Source organism: Ambystoma mexicanum, chromosome 10, assembly GCF_040938575.1.
Source record: "Ambystoma mexicanum isolate Mex_15411 chromosome 10, UKY_AmexF1_1, whole genome shotgun sequence".
In the NCBI taxonomy this organism is placed as follows: Eukaryota; Metazoa; Chordata; class Amphibia; order Caudata; family Ambystomatidae; genus Ambystoma; species Ambystoma mexicanum.
The window spans coordinates 1,267,124,693-1,267,142,831 of record NC_090932.1 but is presented as its reverse complement, the minus strand read 5'-3'; the positions used below and the strand labels follow the sequence as shown (position 1 = coordinate 1,267,142,831).

The 18,139-nt window shown below is 43.2% G+C and overlaps 1 protein-coding gene across 1 annotated transcript in view; it reads right to left on the bottom strand.

Annotated features, from left to right (window-relative positions):
* Positions 1 to 18,139, bottom strand: part of IQCD (IQ motif containing D) — a 486,987-nt gene that overhangs the window by 53,782 nt on the left and 415,066 nt on the right. Inside the window, exon 5 of the mRNA XM_069619238.1 lies at positions 14,567 to 14,638. Coding sequence (XP_069475339.1) covers positions 14,567 to 14,638 — 72 coding nt within the window. The remainder of the gene's footprint in view (positions 1 to 14,566; positions 14,639 to 18,139) is intronic.

Sequence of the window (18,139 nt, the reverse complement as noted above, 5' to 3'; positions counted from 1 at the left end):
CATCCTAAGACCCAGGCACTCTAACGTAAGCACCCGATTAGATTTGAATTGCACATAGAGGCTCTGTGCCATGTTACATTGACATGGTTTTTGGTATTTTGGTTTATCATCTTGCTTCCTAAAGAGGTTAGCATACTCTAAATACACAGCATATGTGTTTGGAAGCTCTATGGTGAGACTTAAGATCATTTTAATATAATTTCCTCTTTGTCTGGATCGGATTGCCTAACAATTCCCAGGCATCAGAACATATTTATTGTAGCAACTTTACTTGATCTTTTGCCTTATTTGCTAAAGATGGCACAGATCTAGCATTCATTGCCTGGTATAATTCACAAAAGAGATAATCTCCCAGAGGGCTAAACAGTTTAGCAAACAGTGATCATTTCTTCCATTGCACCAATGTTTGGAGAGATGTCAAACCAAATTTGTGTCTTAGAACAGAAGAAGGAATTGAGGCCAGACCCAGAACTTTCTTCCAAACTAAGCCCTCTAATGAGTTAAGATGGGGACCTATCAAGGCATAAATTAGTTTTCAAAAATTGATAAGCAGCGTTTGCTAAGTACATTTTTCTTGAATAGCAAACAAACCTGTTTGAGTAGCAAATGTTGTACTAATATTTGTAATGTCTCCAGAAGTTATTTGCACCCAAGACATGGTAATTGTCAACTTCAGGTGGACAAAACGTCCTTTGCCTGGCATTAATATCAACTATTTTCGTTATAGTACTAAATACCACTTTCCGAATCGGGCTGGGCCTCTAACGCCCCTCAAGCCTGAGTCAGGTAGGCCCAAGTGCAGCATTCCAGAACCTGCATGGCCATGAACGTGGTATTTATTGTTATGAGCACTAGAAGCCACCATCTGTGGTGCAGATACTTTTTTTGTTTGTTTTAAGGGAACCAGGATTTGTGCAATTCATGATTTCAGGATTCACAATTCATGAATTCAGGATTTGTGCAATTCATCCCTTCAAAAGAAATTACACATATGTTTGCGATTGGAAATTACCATTTCCAGGACTGGAAGGTGAGCCAGGAGGTGAACAGGCGAGTGGGCAGGGAGAGTCGAGATGTGGTACTCCAGTGGAGATTCGGCCAGGGGAACTGCCCATAGTGACAGGGTGAAGGCTGGGGAGAGGCGAAGCGGCCCAGCAGGAAAGGCAGGTAGCTACTTGCAGATTCTGGATTGGCCAGCTCTCTCCCGCAGGTATTAACATATAATGCAATCAATCGTAGAGCAAAGCAAGCTCTGGAGGTTAACTACAGTGTATGATACTGCAGAAAATCTATAGACGTACAGACTGGATAAAAGTATTGATCACTACTTTGTGTAAACATCTAGTTAGCTTTGCGTATTCATTATGTAAGAGGAAAGAAAAGAAGAGACTAAGCAGAGTGGATGGCGTAGCAGGCAAAGAACTAGTCAAACCAGATGGCATGTAATTTGCGCCCATTTCACTTTCAGGGTAGCTGACATAAAGCAACAGGGTGATCAGACAGAATGTCAAGGAGTTTTGAATCAGCTCCTGGGTTGAGCACTAGTTATACTGATGCATGGAAACAGTCGGTCACAGAATTGTTTGCCATCAAAAGCATTTGGCAGTGTGATCATGTACATTTTCAAAAAGTGTTCACTTGTCAATATGATGCATTTACCAGAACAATATGAAATATAGCCTCAGTGAAAAACATGGAGAAAACACAGTTATTTACAGTAGCAGTGGCTTAATCATGCATTGCAACAACATACATTGTTAAGAATGGAATTGCAATACTGTCTTTAAAAAAATAATAAAGTTAACCCACACTGGTCTTTGCCAAAAAGCATATAGTTTGCTTAATAAGAGTATCAATCCAATTACTACTGGATTGCAATTATTAAAAAAGGAACACACTTTTCTCTTATTGCCTAGCACTTTCACAAGGACTTTTGAGATTGGAGGAGTTGATTACTACTGCACTCTCCCTCTCCATTAGAACCCTTTGGACTTTCAGTGAGCAGTGAAAGGAGGGAGGAGAGAGACCTGAGGTCAAGAGAGGAATGCACAGTGAGGTGTGCTTTCATTGAACAGGAAAATTTTAATAGCTAGCTGTGCTACACAAGTGTCAACTAACCAATCCACTAACAATTTCATCCCTCTGCATACACCTCTCAAACTCTAACCAAACACAACCCCAAGCCTAAAACGCAGCAATCCACACAAACTTCACTACACTGCAACAACAAAACAAACTGCCAAACTGCACATAGACTTGCACAACAGCACACCACGACTACTGATCGTAAAAAAACCCAAGCCCAGCCAACGGACCCACCGGGCTGAGGCTTCCAACAGCAAATCTCTGCTCTCTTGCACTTTTCCAGCCTATTCCCACTAACTCAAACCCCCTCCCACTTTCAGAGCCACCAGGGGACCACCCCGGTGGTGATAGTGCATGGTACAAATATCCATTAACATTAACATATAGATGGCCATACATCGACTATTTCAACAATAGCACTCTATCGCAAACCACCAACAGCGCCCACCCACTTGCCTGACTTTTTTGGCTTGCTTAGTCGAGCATAGCCAGCCACCTAAGTACTAGATCAGCGAAAATGCACACATGCATATCCAAATCTAAAACTTTTAAAACATCCCGCACATTCACTACGGTCACCTAAGTACTAGATCAGCGAAAATGCACACATGCATATCCAAATCTAAAACTTTTAAAACATCCCGCACATTCACTACGGTCACTGAGGGGATTCCAACCACAAAGCACATTGAGACCATAAAAATGTGGAAAGAGAGCTATATAAATACCCAAATACAATACAATACACAATTCAATTTAAAATCAGAAAACCTCTTAAAACAAGCTCTCTCCCGCAGGTATTAACATATAATGCAATCAATCGTAGAGCAAAGCAAGCTCTGGAGGTTAACTACAGTGTATGATACTGCAGAAAATCTATAGACGTACAGACTGGATAAAAGTATTGATCACTACTTTGTGTAAACATCTAGTTAGCTTTGCGTATTCATTATGTAAGAGGAAAGAAAAGAAGAGACTAAGCAGAGTGGATGGCGTAGCAGGCAAAGAACTAGTCAAACCAGATGGCATGTAATTTGCGCCCATTTCACTTTCAGGGTAGCTGACATAAAGCAACAGGGTGATCAGACAGAATGTCAAGGAGTTTTGAATCAGCTCCTGGGTTGAGCACTAGTTATACTGATGCATGGAAACAGTCGGTCACAGAATTGTTTGCCATCAAAAGCATTTGGCAGTGTGATCATGTACATTTTCAAAAAGTGTTCACTTGTCAATATGATGCATTTACCAGAACAATATGAAATATAGCCTCAGTGAAAAACATGGAGAAAACACAGTTATTTACAGTAGCAGTGGCTTAATCATGCATTGCAACAACATACATTGTTAAGAATGGAATTGCAATACTGTCTTTAAAAAAATAATAAAGTTAACCCACACTGGTCTTTGCCAAAAAGCATATAGTTTGCTTAATAAGAGTATCAATCCAATTACTACTGGATTGCAATTATTAAAAAAGGAACACACTTTTCTCTTATTGCCTAGCACTTTCACAAGGACTTTTGAGATTGGAGGAGTTGATTACTACTGCACTCTCCCTCTCCATTAGAACCCTTTGGACTTTCAGTGAGCAGTGAAAGGAGGGAGGAGAGAGACCTGAGGTCAAGAGAGGAATGCACAGTGAGGTGTGCTTTCATTGAACAGGAAAATTTTAATAGCTAGCTGTGCTACACAAGTGTCAATTTAAGTCACAAACCTACAGAATTGCATAGCAAATTGCTATGTGAGACTGTTTATTTTATGCCCTGCCTAGACCAAGAAAGGACGATGTCTAGACCATAAGTTAGGGCCAGAACAATTTTCATTGTATAACATTTTAGAACTGGAAGCAGGGAGAATTTACATAACCTCACAAGCATTTCAGTTGACCAATCACTGGCTTCAACTTTATTCTTTCTCAGAGTCTGTTCAATCGAATTGTGGATGGGAGAATTTGACATTTTGAAACCTGGGTAAAGAAGAGCATCCACCTTACCAAACATGGTATCTCCAATAGACAAATACATGACTTTTGGAGATCACCTACAGGAGAAATGTAAGATTTTTCATTTGGTTCTGTTACCCGTAAACTATTTAGATTTGCATAACCCAAAAAAAGCATCTAATTTCCTTTGCATGCCGCATAACACGCAAAAAAGCATCCAATTTCCTTTGCATGCCAAGTGGACTGAGGTAAAAAAAAAAGAAAATCAGCAAAAGCAAGCCAATGGAAGGGAGTCAAAACTAGTTTCACTGAAAAACAATTTAAACCACCCACAGATGGACTATATCATCGGTATACAGATTAAAAAGAATCCAAGATAGGATGTAGCCTGGTCTAGCTTTTTTACATACTAAACTGTATCCACAGGGTTATTGTTACCGTGCAGAGAATCAGGTTTCTAGTCACATGATTTGCATCACGTCAAGCTAGTTAAAAGCCGCAAAATTCAATCATCCAGTTTTTCTGACTTGCCTTCAATAGAGAACAATGCCTTAAGTATTTTGAGGAGCGAGATTTCTTAAAGGTACGCTCTATGTCTTATTGAACGATTCTCGTTCCCTGTATAGGATTCTTCCAATATTTCATCAGTAGGTTTAGAGTGTCACTCTTCAGGCAATCTTAGAATACATAACATTGCAATTAAAGCTGAAAAAGTAGCTTAAGGAAGACTACGTTTACTAATCTAAAACAAATAGTTTAAGTAGAACGTAAGCCATTTTTTGGAGCAGGTTTTACTTGCACTACTTTTTTAGCTTAGTGAATCAGCACCATATATTTTTTTTTATTGGGCCGATTTCCTAAGATCAGAAAAATAGTGCAAGTAAAACTAAATGTATTAAGCTCAAGAAAATAGGGTAAGCGAAACCTACATCAAAAATGGATTATGTTCTACTTACACTATTTCTCATCAGCCCCTTATGCCTATGGCAATGAAGAAGAGTTATTTTGAAGTTCTGCATTCAGCATTGGTTTTTTGTACAGTATTTGATGAGCCATGGACAAATAAAGTAGTGGTGTGGAGATATTTAATAATTTATGAATGTATTTTCTGTACAGTGTTAGCATTTGTATGAGGGTTTTCTATAAAATAGGGATTGGTTGTTGCAGTGAGAACAGATAAACTATTATTGTCACTCTTAGTCTGACCTTTTGTTTCTTTGATTAGTATGTTCAAATAAATTAGAGACACTATCACTCTATCTTATGAACTTCTTTTGGAAGACAGATAATGAGTCCCCTAAAATGGGTCCCTTGAGATCTACAACACACTGGGTTTGAAGAATGTCCTATTTGAAAGGTATTTTGACATTAACAAATGTTTTTGACAATTGTTTAAAATTGCCCAAATGTGTTCTAATTGTTTATATAGTCTGTTACTATTTTATATTTAACACTGAGCTACTTGTTAGGTTACAGTTGGCAATTCTACATATGCTTCGTCACAATGACTCAAGACTGTAGTATTTTTGTTTTAGGTTGTAAATTGAACGCGTAATTAATGTAATATAATTATGTGATAACTATGTATAGCAGATGGTAATCCTGAGTGAGCGCTAGGAGGGTCATACAGTCAGTGCACAGATTATTTGAAAGAATGAGTTCCACGCTAACAGTATCATTATATACAGCACTGATAATCCTTATTTAGTGTTCATACTATTTTGTTATATAGTTTGGAGAAAAGAAATATTGTGGCCCATATTACTGAACACTCTTTTCTGCCATCAGTAAACTACTTTGTCCTTTTACACATTTAGTTTCACTCATTTTGGCTTCTCACTTTCCTGGTCTTTTGCAGAACTGGAGTGAACCAGGTTTTTTCTAGGCCCTCAGCATCTCATACCCTTCGTAGCTTTACCTCGGCAATCACATCAAACGGCAAAGCAATTATGAAAATGCTCTAGTAAACATGTGGTGGAGTACTGGGCTAATGCCGACAGAGAATACCATTTAAACACTTCAGCCATAAAGCGTTTGCATTTGTAAATTCATTAATAGGTGGGCAATGGAAGACCTTGATGTGTGGCTTCTGAATGTATGTGCCAATGAATCAGTGGCCAAACCATGATAAATGGCATGGAGTTTATTGCACGTAAGTATGCAACTAATGGACTACCCTACCCCAGTCTAAGAACCTCCATTTACATTTTGAATAGAGCAAGATTATCATTGGCTTCCTCAACCTCAACAACTTATCAGGTAGGATCTTAACTCACATGTTAGTATCCCACAGTCTGAATCGTTGTTCTTTATGTTTGCAGTGACAGATCGTCCAATGAGGAGTGAAAGGAGTGTAAGCTGGCACAATAGTACTGGGGCCTGTAAAAAAAAGAATCTATGTTGGAGATCCCCATGTGCAATGTATCACTAGGTGCTCACAGGATTTGTAGGCAAATCTGTTGGTGTGATGACTGCTTATGCCCTGCCTTTTCCCAATATATATGCTATTTCTTTTAAACATAACTTGGATTTTCTTGGATCCTTGTCATTTATTACAGGCTTGTGGACATCTTCCAGTAATGGGCAGAACATTTGGGTTCTGCAGGGCAGGAGAACTAATTCAAAGACTTCCAGGGTTTGTGATGAACCCCCAGATTTTGTCACTTCTACCCCTAGGGGGAGCCCCTTCCCATGAGGCCAGGGAGGTGAGGCCGCTACCTGATAGTCCACCAGGGGGTGGTACTCAGTGGGTGCTCTCATGGGAATGGAAGCCCCCTATGGCATCAGTAACAACCTGGGGAGAACATGGTATCCCCATAGCTCACCTAACCGTAACACACCTTCCTGCCCCCTCCAACACTTTCCCTAGTGTTCCTATATGTTTTTGTCATGCCACTAATATAGGAAGTACTGGGATGAGGAAGACTGTGGACTCCTCAAGGAGTATGTATCCCTTAAGTACTGAGATGAGGGAGAGACTAGTTGACTCACTGGATGAACTAAAGATCAGTACTGGGACGAGGAAGCAGTGCAGAAGCATAGAGAGCACTCACGAGAAACTGAAAGAACAGTCCAATTGTTCCCAAAAGCTAATTGGGCAAAACCCATTCAAAGCTGAAGCGGGAAACCAGTGTGCTCTAGCACCATGAAGCATCTTGTGTGCTAGATGGAATTACCATTAACTATCTCGGACCCAAATAACCAGACAGAATCAAAGAATATGGCAAAGTACTACTTTATTATCAGCATAAAATAACACAGGGCAATCTGTAGTCCATACACTTGAACACAAGTTTGATTATACAAAGATTTTATACCTTGATATGCATCATTTATGATGTCATCCTAAGTGGCAAACTATAAAACCTATTGAAGGGAGGTATTGGTTAAGGGAACATATATACCTATATATCATGCAAGTATGAACAATATTACTGGATGCCCCTTCTCTGATAGGCACGCCTTAAACCACCTCTAAATATGTACAATACAGAGTATTGCAGAATAATGGCAGCGGATTGGCCTATGCAACATTGTATTTCATGTTGCTACATAGACCCTCGTATTGGTTGGCATGCTTTCCCAACCTTGGACTTTCGGCTCGTTAGCAGAATGTAAGCAAAATGGAACCCATGTGCCGAGAGTAGCATCAGACTACTCCCTTTTTTCCCCAATTAGACCATCAGTGCTCATCGGTCCGGCTGTAGCCAAGGCTTCTCCTTTGTAGTTGACTTAATGGAGCTTAATGAATGGCCCTTGTTTTCAAATTCTGAATCACGTGTGATGAGACCACACATTTGTCCATTTTGACCTTCCGTTTACTGCTATTTGATTCAGTTTGTACTGAGTGTCATTACTCCTCTCGGCCTTTAGAGACTTGCTCACACCACCTTGTTTAGGCTTTTCGCATTTTTAACTGCCCAATACTTGGCTCTTGCAGATGTTTTCCTCTTTTCTTAATATAAGAGGAATGTCTTACGTACATGGCTCATCCTTTTGACTCCTCTTGTGCCTTGCAATTATTCCTTGAAGTAGCATCCTTGATCCCAGGCCAATAGACTCCTCTTTATTCCTCAGACAAAGCTGTTTTTCTAGCGTCTCCCGACTCTGCAGTCCTGGTCTGTCTGAGGTAGCTTGACACAACCCAATGTCAATCTTTCCATCATGGCCGCTTTACTCATGTTATAGTTACTAATGCAATAAGCCTCTATATGTCTCGTCTACCTTGCGTTTCTGTGTGTATATACACACTTATTAGCCAGCAGGTTATTTTCTTTTCTTTGCATATATGATTTCTTCATATTCAATTACATGTTTCTCGTGTTACTTCAGTTATATCTTTATTCTTTAAGTATTTGCATATCGTTTCAGTACATCTCAGTATCTTTCCTTCATGACGTCACTCTGTCCTCTTCAGATTTCCCTTATATCTCTATGATGTCCAATGGTGTGTGCCGACATCCTTCCACCCTTTCAGTGCGAGGGTACATTCAAAATGGTTGTCTGAATGCATATCGTCTCTCATACACAATATGTGGTACTGGGATGATACCTGGTGCCCCACATATGGCTCTTCTCCTGCTGTTCCAGTATGACGGAGATGAGGGGGCGGGAGCTAGAGATGATGTATCCACCTGCTCCTCTACACCAGGAAGGAGATAGAGGCCTTCACTGGAGGACCCACGAGCATGGGGAACACTCGGCTCAGCAAAATACCCGAGCAGTTGCAAGACAGCTTAAAAGGCAGGCAGAAAGGCTCTTACCTAGTCCGACGTGTAAGGACCATCCGGCAAAGCAGAGCAGCGAATGTCCTGGCCAGCCAAACAGAAGGACCACGTGGTTGCCAGAAGGTGCATACGCTGACCACCTGTGAGTGCTGCTGGGACACTGCTGCATGCCGGAAGAGCAAAGAAAGCTGGAGAAGTCTGCAGCAGAGGGCAGAGAACTGTGAGACCGACCGGGCAGAGACTGTAGAGACCCTAAAGGTAAAAGGGCTACCGGGGTAGTTGGAAGGGGTACTAGAAGGCACTGGCAGAGGCTGGAGCTACGATATTGGGGCCTAAGGGACGCCCCTGGTGTAAAAGTTAAGACCCCTAGCGAAAAGCAACTGCAACACCAAGGGGAGAGAATCCCAAGGGTCTGGCACCTGCACCCTTCTATGAAGAGTAATTCAAGTCATCTTCTTAGTCACAGTACATGACAGGATAGTGAACCAGGTCTGCAGCCAAAAGGAAAGAATCCTACGGGTCTGCGACCCGAATCATCTTATGAAGATCAACCCCAATCATCTCCATAGTCACAGTACCTGACAGGTTAGTGAACCAGGACTGCTACACCCAGTCAGGAGGAACACACAGGTCTGGGACCTGCATCCATAAGATTGGGAGCTCATGTGAATTAAGAACTTCGGAAGTGCAAAGCAAGCATGGGTAAGGGACGTATTTCTCCCAGAAGATTGTGTATGAACTGTGAAAGTCTGAGAAAGGCTTGGGCGAAGGGAGTCATACCGCCCAGCCCTTGTGAAGTGGAAAGCAAAGAGACCTCAGTATAAAGAAACCATACCTCCTGGTGTCGTCCCAGAAGGCTGCCTATGAACTGTGAAAGTCTGAGAAAAGCTTGGGGGAAGGGAGTCATTCGGCCCAGCTCATGTGAAGTGGAAAACAAGGAGACCTCAGGAGAAGAACAATACCTTCTGGTGTCTTCCCAGAAGATTGGGTATCGTGAAACCAGTCAAAAGAAGGCCAGTAGAAGGGAGTCATTCTCTGGGCTCTGTGAGCACATGGAGAACCACATACCTGCAGAAGAGAGGTATTCTCTAGGAACCCAATAGTGAGGTACAATAATGTTCAAGAAGGAATAATGTTAAAGTTGGAACTTTTCTTTTGCTTTGGAACTGAACCCTTAAGACGCTACAAGGTGGAAATGTGTGTGTTTCCTCAGAAAAGAACTGAGACCTGAGAACGGAGTCATTCTCACAGGTGAAATTCCCTCTACGATTGGCACTGTGGCTGATTGCCCAGAAGGGAGTAATTCTTCTGGACCAAGAAGACCCACTACCCTTTTCTTATTTTTTCTTAGTGTGAGGGATAGAAGTAGGTATTTTGACCCAAGATGGACTCTTTTTAGTTACTTTGACATTCTGACCGACTCCTTAGTCCTTTATCAGAGGCAGGGAAGCCCCTCTTAGAATTAGGGAGAGTTAGGTTTTCTCTTATTTTTGCCTGAATAAATGTCTTTGACAATCACCATGCCACCATTGTGTCAGACTCGTACTTCTGCACCCTTGCAGGTTTTATCAACTTTTGATGTACAATTTAAGAGATACCCGTTTAAAATCTGCCATGCCCCAAAAACCAATACAGATGTGGAGATGGAAAGTTACTTGAAGTGTGGGTGCCACATAGGGTCAGGCAAATTCACAGACATGTCTTATATAGCTTGTGCCTGGAGCGGGTATCAGACTGAAACACCCATGAACTCTTCTAATAGGGGATTTTCAGAGAAAGACTGATGGTTACCTTGTCAGTTGGACACAGATTGGAGCCTATGAGGTCTGCCCACATCACTTCTGCTCCCAAAGCATCATTCATATTTGCAATAGGATAGGTAATTTAAATATACACAACAGGGGTCTGACAAAGATCCCCCACATTCACTGCTTCTGGCTTCTACTTCAATTTTTTTTTTCTAGAATCTGAAAGCGGTGAGGCGTAGTGAAGTTGGCTTATAGTGGTGGTGAATAAACAAATGGATGTGAAGAGGAAGCAAACAAAGGCATATGAGACAAGAATGTTAAACAAAGTTTGGTGAAAAAGTGAACAAATACATGGGTGGGGAAACGATGTGAACAAAAGATCGGTGAGGAGAGGCAGGTTATGATGAAATGGGTGATGGAGAGTGAACAAGAGAAAGGGTAAGGAGACAGAACAAACAAGAGGTAAGCATGGAGGAGACGAAACAAACAAATGGGTGAAATGAGATTGGGTGGTCATTAACTAGTCCATCGAGGGTATGACGTTGTAATCAATTGAGTGAGACTACCTGTACAGCACATAAGAACACATAAGTAATCGCAGCTCGGCATCACAATGCAATAGTGGGTTTCTATGCTTACTTTCAGCTATCCTTTGACCATAAGAGTGGACAGTCTTACCCTGCATAGCAATCACCAAGTACACACACCATGCCTCCCTGTCTGCAGGATATAGGCAGGCCCTTCTTGACATGCTGTGCATTCAGAGAGTGGTTTACCAACTGGGAGCTCCGTTTCTGAACACATACATCAGTGAAAGAAGTGCCGTGGGTGCGTATTTGAACTTTCTAAATCTTTTCAAATAAAACGTCATTCTCCTGACTGCACATGTATTTCTAGTCCCCGACAGGAAAAATTACGTTTTCCTATAATGGGCCCAATGCAGTTGCAGTTAAGTGCGACCTTTAAACCAATTGCAATTGATTAAAGCTGTGAGGGAGACTATGTAGGAGGAGGGACACAGCCTGTGAGTGTTGTTTGGTTATTTACAGCCCATTGACTGCCCATGGCCATGCTAATCCCTATGGCCATCCCCAGTCACTGCCTGCCCAAAAAACATCCTCCCTATCAAGCAAGAACATAAAGGTTAGGCCTGCCTATACCATGCAATCGCACTATCCGAACCGATTGCCTTTACCAAAGCATGTTTTGTATTTTAATGGTGAAACAGCATAGGAGAATCTGGCGTTTTCCCATTAGAGTTGCAAACCTTGAGTAGGCTAGATAGAGCCTTTGAGGTATTGTTTTGAAATACTGCACTCAGGGGCGCCGAGTACGAGGGGGCTGTGGGGCCCGGGCCCCCCGGCAGTATGAAGTCGGGGCTGAGCCCCACCCCGGCCGGAGAGAAGAGATGCAGTATGGATGGCCCTTTGTTCCATCCATACTGTCTCTCTCTCTGGCGGGCCGGGTAAAAGCCGGGGGTGCACAGATGTAGAGGTACACCCAACCCAGAAGGATTTTTAGAAATGGAGGCACAGATGCAAAGCAAGTCTGTCCCTCAATTTCTAAGAATCGTTTTGGGTTTGGTGTATTTATACATCTGTGCACCCCTCTTGGCAAGAGGGGTGAACAGATGTAGAGGTACACCAACCCAGAAGGATTTTTAGAAATGGAGGAACAGATGCAAAGCGAGGGAGGGGCCAGGGAGCAGGGGCAGGGAGAGGGCAAATGAGACTGTTTGCATGTCTCTGGGTGTGCACGTGGTGAGGGTGAATGCCATGGGCGGGGAGCGGAGGCATAGGAGCCAGCACTTTCTAGTAGAGCTGCCATATTTGAAATGGGGCAATGCCGGTACTCCTGTTAGCTCGCTATACTCTTGATGGGATAGTACTGCTGTAACAGGGCTTCTATAATGGTTGAAACTTCTCAGCGATAATACTATGCTTTTGTTGAGGCAATGCTAGTTCATCTTAGTGGGGCTGCTATACTTTAGATGGAACAACATCAGCACTTCTCAGTTGAGCTGCTACACTTTTATTGACAAGGCCCCAGCACTTCTCAACAGATGTATTTCTTTTTATTTTAATTTGTTATTTATAATGCGTGTACTACTCAGAGGTTTCTAAGCGCGGACTGAGGGAGCGAATCTGTGTTGCGCAGACCGAGGGAGCAAAGCTGTGTTGCGCAGACCGAGCGAGTGAACCTGTGTTGTGCGGACTGAGGGATCAAACCTGGGTTGCTCTGTGTCGTCTTGCTTCCAAGGCGAGCACGTTGCCCCTGAGCTATCCTTCCGATACTCTAAAGATCTGAAGTACATTTAATGATACAGAACCAGAACTATTGAGCAAGTCTGTCATCATCAGAATAACTCAACACTGTCGTGGTTATACAAGAGCTCATACATTTAAAGGGATGGAATTACTCAGAATGTAGCAGCACTATTCAATAACCCATAGTTAATGTGAAAATACTACACTTCTCACCGTTGGGACAGTACTGCCACTTCTCACAAAGGCTTCTACACCTTTTATGGGGCAGCACTGATCCAGCCTACTGCTCACATTCTCAGAATTGTCATTTCTCAGCAGGACTGCGACACCATACCATTGTGTTCTGTATGTTGAGTGCTTCTTCACCACCAATGTGGATTCATGGCTCTCTCCCAGTGTCTAAATAGTAGATCTGTCTACATTCAATTGGCAACAGGCATGTCCGGAGCTGCCTGCTGTCCATAAGCTGCCGCTCAGGATGTTGGGAGCCGTGATGGGGCAAGGGATAGAAGGCTCGAGCCTGTCGGATAGTAGAATCAGCAGGGTCTTAAAACCTGCTCACTCCTTCTGGAGGGGACATGGGGCAAAATGAGCCTGATCCCATATACAGGGGTTTGTTACCCCTTTATCTCTCCTGAATGAAAGAATGAGCTCTCTCAGACACAAGTTATCACCCCTGCACACATTGAATGAATATGGTATGGATATATAGCTTGAGAAAACTGGAGTTACAATTCAGAGTGTTTTAACAGAAATATAATTGTCTTCCCAGATGTGGGAGACTGACTCCATTAATATACATGGGGTCACTGAGATGACCAAGAGTGAAACTTTACATTCAGTTGTGAGATTACCAGCAACGGTTGATACTATGCTCCAAGGAGTGAGGTGCCCACTCAATATATCACACTGTTTATAGGTGTGAGACCCATCCTGAATGCTTGCCCAAAGAGCGTTGGCCGCAGTTTCACACTGAAGAAGTGAGCATGTGATCCGGGGTCTGCAGCCCACACACACGCAGGGGATTCCCATGCTCCCACTTGCGATATGTGCACCAAATTAGTGAGATTGTGCTCCAAGGTAAGAGGCACACGCACAGTCTTTGCTCTGACGTTTGACACACTCACAGGATGGGGCGGCATTTCGTTCTCCCATCATAGTTGTGTTGCTCTGCCTTTTGAGGGCTACTACAACCTGGATGATTATAGAGGGGTGGAGTAGGGGCAGTGATGGCCTACTGGAATGCAACTCAAAGGCTTACATCTCCTTCTTACTTGACTTTAGTATATGCAGTACATGCTAGCCAATGTTTTCACTGTTCTGCACTGCGCGCGCCTCCACCCCGCCCCACCACCCGAGCGCCGTTGCACACTACATGCAAATTTGCAGTCCTATAATGCCAGTGATGTCACCTCTTGTATTTGGGTCCCCCCTCCCCCGGGGAAATTCATAAATCGGCTCCCCTGACTGCACTGCACTTTGGGAAATATTACATCAGAGTCTCGTTCTGTGACGGGCTGTAATGTGATGCCAGAGACCGGGTATGGTACATTGTTATGTGATGGGTTACAATATGAGGCAAGGGAAGTGGAAAGCTGCATTTTTCTACCAAAGGGTACAATGTGCATAGTTTGCAGTTTCAAAAGGAAATGTATCAGACGGTTACAGGACAAAGGAGCAGAACTAACACACGGGCTGGCCATGCACTGGCGCAGTCCTTTAGCAACTCCGTGGTCGGATCTGGCACCCGCTTCTGTAATGGCATTGTTTTCCGGTGCACACATCTAGGTACCTTACCTGCTTCTCTGTCATTTCTACGTCAAACTTTTGGATCCAGTTCTCGATTTCGGTCTCCACCTTGAACTTTTTCTAAAAAGAAACAGAAGAATGAATATATTCACAAGGAATCGGGTATGATCGGTGGCTTCATGCAAGCGCTGCATGCTTTTTGCACAAAAAGAAATCTGGTGGCTGCAAGAGTATGAATTCATCTAAACCACTAGCACTGCTGTGGGCAACCCTCCAGACTACTGTTTTCAGACATGCCATTACAGAAGGGGACAGGCCCCCGGGCCAAAATACGAGTTTGGCAGTAGTTCGGCGGAATTACTGTTAACACCAGTTGAATTGGCGGTAGGTGGTTTAAGTCCCCAGTTTTGGGGAGTCCATAGTACAACATGAGGATTTTGGTGGAATTACCACCGGCAGAAATTCTGCTGATGGCAATTCTGCCAACGTTGCCTTTTTCCTGCAGTGAGGTGGAGGATTTACCCCCAGCAGGACGATGGAGGCAATTCCTCAATTTCAATGCCAAACTCAGGATTTGGCTGAGCAGTCAAAGTGCTGGTAATTCTATAACCCCAAGCTCAGAATGAGGCCCCATATGCAAACAGGCGGGTGGCAACTTAAAAGGGGCAGTCCAGCCCGAACTGCTAGGTCACATGCCTTCTTCACAAGACACCAAGCAACCCTCAACATCTTGCTTCTGCTAAGTGCTGTGTGCTGCCATGCGAAGGATTAAAAAAATACAATACTTTTGCAGTGACATCCTTGATCTCAGATGACATCACAGGAAGTGATATAAATTGACCCCACCCTAACTGACATCACGGGAAGCGATGGAACACAACCTTTCACCCCTTGACAAAACAGAAGTGTCATCACATAGCATTGTTTCTAAGTACTCTACGAAAAATATGGTTACGATATCACTGTAAAGTGATATACATTTCATCAAGAATGAATCACCATATGTGTCGTTAATATCAGTCAGTATAGGCCCATATTACCAAATTACTGTGAATGCAAGCAGACGTCCAAGGCCAAACGATAATGATGTGTTATCATACAGCGCTTCATATTGAACAAATATACATACAATATCATCCAACCTGTGTTGGTACTCATTTATCAACCACAGTAGGATGAAAGGCTGAGTTGACCTTGCTGGGAATCGAACCTGCAAATCACACACAACACACATTGCAGCAGCAAGCACTCAACCCACTGAGCTATCTTAACGGCTATAGCTATCTGAAAACCAGCCACTCCAGAAACAACGAGCCACATGCTGCTGGCCACGGCCATGAGCCTCAATTTAAAAAAAAGAAAAAAAAACTTTCTTTTTTTAAAAATTATTTTCGAGTTGGCAAGGGAGACCTCAGGGTTCGCAGGTGCGACCCCTACATGACGTCCATGTGCTTCTGTAAATGATGCTCTTGAAAAGTCGCAACTCCCCAAACACTCAGATTCTTTGTAGAACTCCCTTTTGTACAAATGAGGTTTGACAATGGAGCCTTCTACTTCCTGTGACATTTTGGCTTATGACCCATTGGCAAGCTAGAGAAGCTGCAGAACCAGGCACAGTAAATATGTTTTTAAATGGTGGCTGTTCCCAGTTGGGCCCCCAGATTAAGGGGAGCTACTACAATTTGAGCGTCCCTCTGGCCCAGTGGCTTGGGATGTTCCACCACACACATATTCCCTGCAGAAGAGGCTTCTGAGGCAATTCACAGAAAACCGGTTGCAGTCTCATAATGCAATGAGCACAATTTTTAGTACACCCTGTGACCAGTAGAGGAAGCACACGTTGCTCTTTATACACCCCCTTACTCACAATGGCTATCTGCACGTAGTAGAAGGGGCGCACTGTGCTTGAAAGGGCCTCGCAGTCTAGCCCACAGGCACATCTGAGAGATGCACGCAGGCATTGGCACCAACCACCCACATTTGTGCTGAAGGCCCATTCCATGTGTTGGGCTTTAAGGGGCCCGTCACCTGAAAACCTGTAAACTAACGAACAGAAGAACAAGTTACTTACCCATGGTAACGTTCTTTCGATTGTATGTTCCTCCTACTTATTCCTCATCTTTTGATATATCCATATTCAGCTTTAGCTGCTTCGGAAATATTTCCAGCAGGGGGTGCTGTGCCTCGATGCCTGTCGACTCGATGTCCCTCGGGGGCCTCCGTCTAGATGTCGTCATCACTGGTTTAAAGTGCATGCAGCGACTGTTGGCTTCAGTTCCATTTTTGTGCGTATTTCCAATTTTCTTTTGGAGGTACCTTACGCAAGACTGTTACTCACCCTGAAAGAACGTAAACTGCAATAACAAGGAATTTCTACTGCAAGGTAGGCTAGGAGGGGCAATGAGGAATACGTGGGAGGAGCATCCAAATCAAAAGAACATTACCACGGGTAAGTAACTTGTTCTCCGGATGGAGTGTGTTCTCCCACGTATTCCTCATCTTTTGATAGACTCCCAAAGCAGTGTTTGCATTTTTGGAGGAGGGAGGCAGAATTTAGGAGTTCCTTATTGCCTTGTCTGTACTGAATGTAACACTGCCTTCCCAATTCCACCTTTCCGGCCCAAGGTAGCGTCCAGACTATAATGCTTTGTAAATGTGTGGGCGGAAGATCATGTGGGTGCCGCACAGATATCCTGAATTGGGACTCCTTTGCAAGGCAGAGGAAATAGTCATTCCACTGGTCGAATGAGCTCTGAGACCCTCAGGAGGATCTTTTCCAACCAACCTGTAGCATTCAGTAATTCCTAAAATGATCCACCTAGATAAGGTTTGTTTTGTGACTGCCATACGCAATTTATGGCCTGTGTAACCAACGAAAAGTTGATCATCCTGTCTTAACTTAGACATCCTGGATATGTAGAAGCTAAGTGCACGCCTAGGTGTCAAGTCTGTGTAATCTCTCCTCTCCCTTTCCAGTATGAGGTGGAGGATAAAATGACGCAAGTATAATTTTTGGAGTTACATGAAATTCAGACACAATTTTTGGTAAAAATGTGGGTTTAACCTTAAGGACCTATCCTTGAAGATAATTGTGTAAGGAGGCTTGCAAGACAAGGCTTGAAGCTCACTCAACCTACGGGCTGATGTAAGAGCGACCAAAAGGATGGTCTTCAGTGTTAGCAATCTTAGAGGGCAGGAATGAATCGGCTCAAAAGGAGCACACAAGACATTTTGAGATCCCAAACCGGGACTTGAAAGGGGATCGGAGGGAATACATTTGTCAAACCTTCAGAAATTGTATCAGTAGTGGAATTTTGAAGAAAGATACCTCATTAGAGGAACGCTTAAAAATAGCGCTGCTAGATACCCTTTAATTGTGCCAACTTGAAGCCCCTGATTTGCCAAGTATAACGAGAAAGATAAAACCATAGGTGTGCTGCATGTAAAAAGATCCACATTCTTATCCCTGCACCAGCTCCCGAACTTGTTCCAACGGCAGCAGTACAAGGATTTTGTTGCTGGCCTTAGGCCGTAAGCAAAATCTCCATTACGTCATCTAGGAGGTCCCAATCCTTATATCTCAACTTCTCAGAAACCATGCATGAAGGTTGAGTGTCTTGA